This window comes from Corylus avellana, chromosome 10 (genome assembly GCF_965113065.1).
Source record: "Corylus avellana chromosome 10, dhCorAvel1.hap1.2, whole genome shotgun sequence".
Lineage (NCBI taxonomy): Eukaryota > Viridiplantae > Streptophyta > Magnoliopsida > Fagales > Betulaceae > Corylus > Corylus avellana.
In genome coordinates this window covers 1,357,904-1,365,460 of record NC_142499.1, presented here as the reverse complement: position 1 = coordinate 1,365,460, position 7,557 = coordinate 1,357,904, and the positions used below count along the sequence as shown (strand labels likewise).

Sequence of the window (7,557 nt, the reverse complement as noted above, 5' to 3'; positions counted from 1 at the left end):
ATTTTCATGAATTAAATTTTATGGAAACCACATCCCGTGAACTTTAGGAGAATGAGAAATGAAACAAGAACGGGACAGTCATGTGTATTGAATTACTAAGTGCTTAAAGCTGAAAAAAAAAAAAAAAAAAAAAAAAGTTTTTAAAGCTTATTAGACTGGGCTTAAATATCAACATGTAATTCTCTCCTTGCCCAGCCCATATTAGTGCTTCTAGAAGCTAGTATTGTGCTACGAGCTAGAGAATACAGCCACAAGACTTGGGCGAATACCAGCTGCTGCATCAAGATCTAATCCCAACCACAACAAATGGCCTTTAAATTCTCCCTTCTTCGAATTTGATTGAGACATGGCCGCAAGTGCCAACAATTGAATATTGTTTCTACTTTTTCATCTTCCCTAATAATTATTTCTATGTTTTCATGATTCGTCTTCTCTAAACTAAGGCAAAATATTTGACAGTTTTTTTTTTTTTTTTTTTGACATGTCCGCACAAGAGAGGAAGGATGATTCAAACTAGTGATCTTTGCTTTGTTAAACGTGGTCTTAGCCAAATGAGCTACCTCTTGGAAACAAATTTTTATATCATCCCTTTCTACCACTAGTTTTTTTCACATTAAATTACACCATAATTTCATTAAAAGAAAAGTTTCTAAATCACAAAATGTCAAGTCGTTTACATAAGAGAAATGCTAATCAGCATTACTTATTGTCCATTTCTTAGTATTTTCTTTGTTGTTCTGTTTTTTTTTTAGTGTACAAAAGCAATCAAGTTGATGTAAATGTGCAACATAAAATATGAATGTTGGAGGTGAACATCTAGAAAATGCTGAATAACATTTTTCTTTACATAATTAGATCTAGGTAGCCAACAAAAATGTTGGCAATTATTACTACACAACTACACATTAATTATTTTACTAGAAAGCATTGACCTTCTATATATATATATATATATATATATATGACATTGAGGATAATTATAAGATTATATAAATTAATTAATATATGTTTGACTCATTTAATTAAATAGGTCAGACTCTCCACCCTAATCCACTAATTTTGTTTAAAAAATTATCGACCATAAGTAATTTTGGAACATCAAGTCAAATCAAATGCTTGAATGTTAGTTTAATGTTTGGACTGTGCTTACCCAATTTAATTATAATTGTATATCTCACATTTGAGGCTTTGATGACAAGACATTAAATTTTTGCCAACTAGATATATAGTCCTTATTACCTGCCCACATTTGATTGCATTCACAAGTACTACAGACTACAGTTGTTTGAATTCACAGCTAAATACATTTGTTTGTATTGCAACCACCGTGTAAGTCCCACGTACGGACTGGATCAACATAAAATGTTTGCCGTCTTCATTCAAGTTGGGTCGTAATGAATGGGTAGGCAGATTAATAGCGTCCTCATTCAAGATTTAAAATGTTTGCCGTCATTTTCCGATCAAACCCTATTATAAAGCGTCCACTACAAAATGAAAGGGCTACGTCTGCTACGTCTTCACACACCCATACTACTCTAAATCGCCAAAATCCACCATGGCAAACAATTGTGTACAAGAAGAAGGAGGCATTACGGTGGCCAACTTGGAGCAGCTCGCCCGCGACATGGAAGAGGAAATCAAGCGATGCACCAGGGGGTTACAAAGCTATTCCGCCAAGAGCACTTGTTGCATCTACAAAGTCCCCTTGAAGTTGGAGAAGAACAATGACAAGCACTGGTACAGCCCCCGCATCGTCTCCATCGGGCCCTACCATTACGAGGAAGGAGACCTTAACCGTGACTACAAGTATCAGTTCTTCGGCTCCTTTCTGTCCAGGACCCGAGCCGGCAAAGGTATAGGCATAGAGGACTACCTGAAAAAGCTACTCCCGCTTGAAACAAAAGTCAGAGAGTGTTATTCTGAAAATGTCAAACTCGAGTCCGGTACTGAGTTCCTCGAAATGATTGTTCTTGATGCTTCTTTCATACTAGGACTGTTTTACAAGTTTCAGGATTCGGGACCGCACGAGACTGACGAACCTCTCGCACTCCTCAAGTGGAGACTCCCATATTTCTGCGTGGACTTGCTCCTCCTTGAGAATCAAATCCCCTTTTTTGTTCTGCAAGAGTTATTTGATATTTCTAAGATGCCTGACGATCCGTCCTTGTCCGTGCTTGCTTTGCAATTCTTTAACAACGTTATGCAAAGACCCAAGGAAGTCATAGAGAGGTATGACGACAATCCCGAAAATCCGCCCGTGCATTTGCTGGACTTGGTCCGATCTAGTTTAATCCCAAACGATCCAATGCGACCACAAAAAGAAGAATTCATGATTCCCTTCTTCTCGAGGCTTCGTCAGAAAGACAACACCACCCTGACCCAATTCATTCCCTGCATCTGGAAGCTCCGCCGTTCAGGGATTAGCGTCCGACCGCGCAAGGCGGACAGCTTCTTGGCAGTAAATTTTGAGTACGGTGTGGTTGAGATTCCAAGCATAATCATCGACGACTTCATGAGATATCTCTTGCTGAACTGTGTGGCCTTCGAGCAGTGTCACAACAGTTGCTCCAAGCATGTCACGGTTTACGCCACTTTCTTATGCAGCCTCGTGGACAACCCCGCGGACGTCAAATACCTTCGGGAGTGCGGTGTTATTGAGAATTACGACGTTGACAGAGTTGCAGACTTCATCCATAGTATGGGCAGGGACTTGGCCATTGATATCGACGACTTTTATTTGTCCAGGGTGTTCAATGATGTGGACAAGCATTATCGGAATGACTTCTATGTAAAGTTTACGAGTTTCATGCGAAGATCTTTTTACACGCAGTGGCCGTTTCTCTCCTTTTTGGCTGCCGCTGTGCTCTTACTGCTTACGATTGCACAGGCCTATATCGCCATCATCGGCTATGTGCATCCCAAAAAGTAGTAGATCACCTGATCTACAGTTCTACACCACCGTCGCTGATGATGTGTATCCTAATAATATTAATGGGCTTTCGGCTATTATCTTAAGAGTACTATCGTGGATTTTTATGAGGGTAAAAGCTTTGATCTGCTTTGTTGTATGCTTAATTGCATGTTCGAATTCTTGTAATGGGCCGTATCTATTTGCCAAGGGCAATTTGTAATTGTGGGTGCAAATCTGATTTTTATTTTTTTAAAAATTGTTCAATAATAATCTTGTTATAAAAAAAAAAAATCTAATTGGCATGTCCAACAAAAAAATGTGCATCTTGCGGCAATAATAGTTCATAACTGAAAGTATACGTGCGTTCCAGCACAATCTTTCTTTTTCTTTTCCATTTTTTGTTCTTAATTTTAATCAAGCAAGAAAAAAGCTGGATGAGAGGTTTTTCCTCTCTTTTTTCCAATTTCGTTTTTATGATTTTCTATATTTATTTTTCAATTTTTTAGGGTATTTAAATAAATTTAATTTCTAAATTCATGATATTTTTGTCATTTCACCTTTAAAAAAAGTACGTGCATAGCATATCATCATCAATATTTTGTCCATTTTAACAATTTTGAGGGATTTTTTTTTTTTTTCCCAATAATTGGTAGCTTAAGCATGCTATGTAACAAGTGGCAGTTTCAATTGACAACATGTAAATAAGTGGAAGTTAGAGAATACTAAATGTAACTAACCGTTTTTTTATTACAATAAATAATTGCGTATACATAGGTTTTTTTTAATTTATTTATTTATTATTATTCAAACGAGGAAAGAGATTATAAGGAGGGTCTTTTATATTCTTGATCTGAATGGAAGTAAGAATGAGAGACCAATTGAGAATGCTTCCAAACACAAGGTGAAAAGCGGTCCATCTAGTTAAAGAATGTGCACAAAAATTGGCACACCTTAGAATTTTTATAGTTTTCCAAACAGGAAAAGCAAACAAATTAAGTCTAATATCAACTACTACATTAGCCAAAATTCCAATCTCTGGATAGCCAAGATAATGTTAATAGCATCCTTTCAAGGATAAGATTATCAACCCCAATTGCATATACATAGTTAACCACACAAAGGTGTATATTGTGCTAACTTATGGGTAACCCCAAGTACTTGAACTATCACTCGTCATCAGTCAAATAATGAGAGTATGAAGGTATTGTGCTAACGTATGGCCCATGCAATGGCTCTTGGGCCTTGTTTCTTAATTGGATGGGCCTTCATTCGATGGTACACCAACTATAACATGAACAATTGCTTGATCCCCAAAATAATGAAAACTTCATGTAATTTTAACATGTTAAAAAATGGTTTGAAATAAAGACCTTCATAACAGTAGACCATTTTTTTTTCATACTCAGATTACTATTCTCGTCAGTTCTTATGCACAAAAGCTTAAATATTGTTGAGATGAATCATCCATTTTGAACAAATTAATCCAAAGTGCGTATGCAATTCACGTGCATAAAATTTTTAATTAGAAAGAGCAATCATTTACAAGAGAGGAGATTCTTAGAGGTTGTGAGCAAGCTTGAAAAGTATATTATGGTGTTTACGAATGAATCATTTATTATTCAAATTGAAGCTGAATTGAGTTTAACCAAGCTAAGTTTACGAGCGGTTAGCTCATCTTAGAGCATTCACATTGGGTTTAACAAATAGCTAGTCTTGTAACAAAAAATGTTCTATATCCGACTCAACAAAATGATTACGGATTTGTTGAATTGAGTACTTAGCAAATTTTTTGAGCACTATAGGTTAACAAATTCTTAGTTATATTGAATATAGAAAAGTGAAAGTTGATATTTAAAATGTTGAGATGAGAATAAGTATTTTTAAAAAATTAATAGCTAAATTAATATATATATATATATATATATATATATATATAACTAAATTTTAATCTAAATATTTATTGGGCTTGATGTTCCCGCGCGTAATTGGAAGTACCGTCTATCGAGGTAAGTAGAATACCGCATCCTCGTTTAAAAAGTTTACCTCCCCCAGTTTCTCCTTATTGGATCACATGGTGCAGATATTTAAAACTTCAAATAACACTGTTGCACAACAAACCGTACGAGATTTTTATACATGTGAAGTAGGTCAAGCTAATTTAAAGTCAACGACTGCATATTAACAACAAATATTGTAAGTCCCATAAAGAGCTAGGATAGGCTGGTGGATTTACTTTAAGAATTTTTGTACGGACTGACTTCGATCGACATAAAATTTTCGAGTCTCCTTGATCTGTTCGAGGTCGCATTCAACTTAACCTAGTTTCCTTCCCTTTTTTTTTTTTTTTTTTTTTCGATTTACACACAGGACCTCGGTTTAGGTGGTCGTGTAGTTATCAATTTTTTATTCACGATCTAAATAGGTTTTTCATTTATTTATATAAATCGGTTTATACTCTTTAGAAGTTATAAGTTTAAATCTCTCTCTTTGATCTAAATTTTACAAATTGCGCGCATCACAAAGCCAGCTACAACGTAGCATTAATTACTCGCCCACGACACTTTCCATTACGCAGTGAAAGTGGTATGTGTATATCTGCCTGCAACTTCACAGTACCCACTACCCATACTACTCTAAAACACCAAAATCCACCATGGGAAGCAATTTTGTACAGGAAGAAGGCAACCACATTGTCAGTATTCCGGAAATCATCAACACGGAGCAGCTCGCCCAGGACATGAAAGAGGAAATCGAGAGATGCACTAAGGGGTTACGGAGAAATGCCGCCAGGAGCAGTTGTAGCATCTACAAAGTCCCCTTGAGGTTCGAGAAGAACAATGGGCCCTGGTACAGCCCCCGCATCGTCTCCATCGGGCCCTACCACTACAATGACAAAGACCTTAACCGTGACTACAAGTATCGGTGCCTCGGCTCCTTCCAGTCCAGGACCCGAGTCAAAGGTGTAGGCTTAGAGGACTACTTGGAAAAGCTACGCCCGCGTGAATTTGAAGTAAGACAGTGTTATTCTAGAGAGATCGATCTCAACAACTCCGGTGAGTTCCTCGAAATGATGGTTGTCGATGCTTCTTTTATTTTAGAATTGTTTTACAAGTTTCAGGATCCGGGACTGCTCGAGACTGACGACCCTCTCGCACTTCTCAAGTGGAGATTACCATATTTCTACGAGGACTTGCTCCTCCTTGAAAATCAGATCCCTTTTTTTGTTCTGCAAGATTTATTTGATATTTCTAAGTTGCCTGTGGATCCGCCCTTGACCTTGCTTGCTTTGCGATTCTTTAACAACATTATGAGAAGAACCAATGAAGTCATAGAGAGATACGCAAATCCCAAAATTCAGCCTTTGCATTTGCTGGACTTGGTTCGATCTAGTTTAATCCCAAACGATATTCCAATGCCACCAAAGAATGAAAACGACACACATATCCCATTTATTCCCTGCTTCCCGAGGCTTGGCCAGAATGTCGACGACACACGGATCCCACTTATTCTTCCCCCTTCAAGGAGGCTTGGCCAGAAAGACAACGACACGCAGATCCAATCTTTTCCATGCATCTCGAAGCTCCGCCGTTCAGGGATTAAGGTTAGCCCCGGCAAGACGGACAGCTTCTTAGCGGTAAAATTCGAGCACGGTTTGATTGAGATGCCGAGCATAACCATCAACGACTTCATGAGATATCTGTTGCTCAATTGTGTGGCGTTCGAACAGTGCCACAACAGCTGCTCCAACCATGTCACAGCTTACGTGACTTTCTTAGACTGTCTTGTGAACACCTCTGCAGACGTCGAATACCTTCGCGAGCGCAATGTTGTTGACAATTACGTAGCGGACGACGACAAGGTTGCACTCTTCATCAACAGTTTGGGAAAGGATGTGAACTTTGACATCCGCAACTTTTATTTGTCCAAGTTGTTTAATGATGTGGACAAGTATTATCGGAATAATCGCCGCGTATGCTGGGCAAGCTTCAAGCGAAGATATTTTAACACGCGGTGGTGGTTCATCTCAGCTTTGATTGCCACTTTGCTCTTGCTGCTCACGATTGCGCAGACCTACTTTGACATCATCGGCTAAGTCAAAGTGCATTCCAAAATATTAATGGTCCTTCTACAGTTCTACTCCATTTCCCACCTTTTGGCGATTATTTTAAGAGGATTTTTATGAGTGTAAAAGCTTTTCTGCTTTGTTGCATCGCTTGTTCGATTTCTTGTAATGCGCCGTATTTCGCCCAGGGAAATTTGTAACTGTGGGTCCAAATCTGATTTTTTTTTTTAATTGTTTAATAATAATCTTGTTATAAAAAAATCACTGGAACGTTAAAAAAAAAAAAAAAAAAATCTAATTTAGCATGTCCAACAAAAATGTGCACCTCGCGGCAATAATAGTACTTCATAACTGAAAGTACGTACGTTCCAGCACATTAATCTTTCTTTTTCTTTTCCATTTTTTGTTCTTAATTTTAATCAGGCAAGAAAAAGCAAGATGAGAGGTTTTTCCTCTCTTTTTTTTCAATTTTGTTTTTAGGTTTCTTTATATTTATTTTTTAATTTTTTTAGGGTATTTAAATAAATTTAATTTCTAAATTCATGACATTTTTGTCATTTTACCTCTATAAAAAGCACATGTA

At 37.4% G+C, this 7,557-nt stretch overlaps 2 protein-coding genes across 2 annotated transcripts; both read left to right on the top strand.

Annotated features, from left to right (window-relative positions):
• The first annotated feature begins 1,519 nt into the window (after positions 1-1,519).
• Positions 1,520-3,199, top strand: LOC132161901 (UPF0481 protein At3g47200-like). Its single transcript, XM_059572120.2, has one exon. It carries the CDS (start codon positions 1,556-1,558, stop codon positions 2,927-2,929), a length of 1,374 nt encoding a protein of 457 aa, XP_059428103.2. The 5' UTR covers positions 1,520-1,555; the 3' UTR covers positions 2,930-3,199.
• A 2,365-nt stretch (positions 3,200-5,564) lies between these two features.
• LOC132191668 (UPF0481 protein At3g47200-like) lies at positions 5,565-7,004 on the top strand. Its single transcript, XM_088510906.1, has 2 exons — positions 5,565-6,346; positions 6,461-7,004. The coding sequence occupies exons 1-2, from the start codon at positions 5,565-5,567 to the stop codon at positions 7,002-7,004; spliced, it is 1,326 nt and encodes a 441-aa protein (XP_088367032.1).
• The last annotated feature ends 553 nt before the right edge of the window (positions 7,005-7,557 follow it).

What these genes read in the sequence shown, in the direction of transcription:
- LOC132161901 (XM_059572120.2), top strand. Translation starts at nt 1,556, where the DNA reads ATGGCAAACAATTGTGTACAAGAAGAAGGAGGCATTACGGTGGCCAAC.
- LOC132191668 (XM_088510906.1), top strand. Translation starts at nt 5,565, where the DNA reads ATGGGAAGCAATTTTGTACAGGAAGAAGGCAACCACATTGTCAGTATT. An exon ending in CCACCAAAGAATGAAAACGA is followed by an intron (nt 6,347 to 6,460) that starts CACACATATCCC and finishes AGACAACGACAC; the next exon opens with GCAGATCCAATCTTTTCCAT.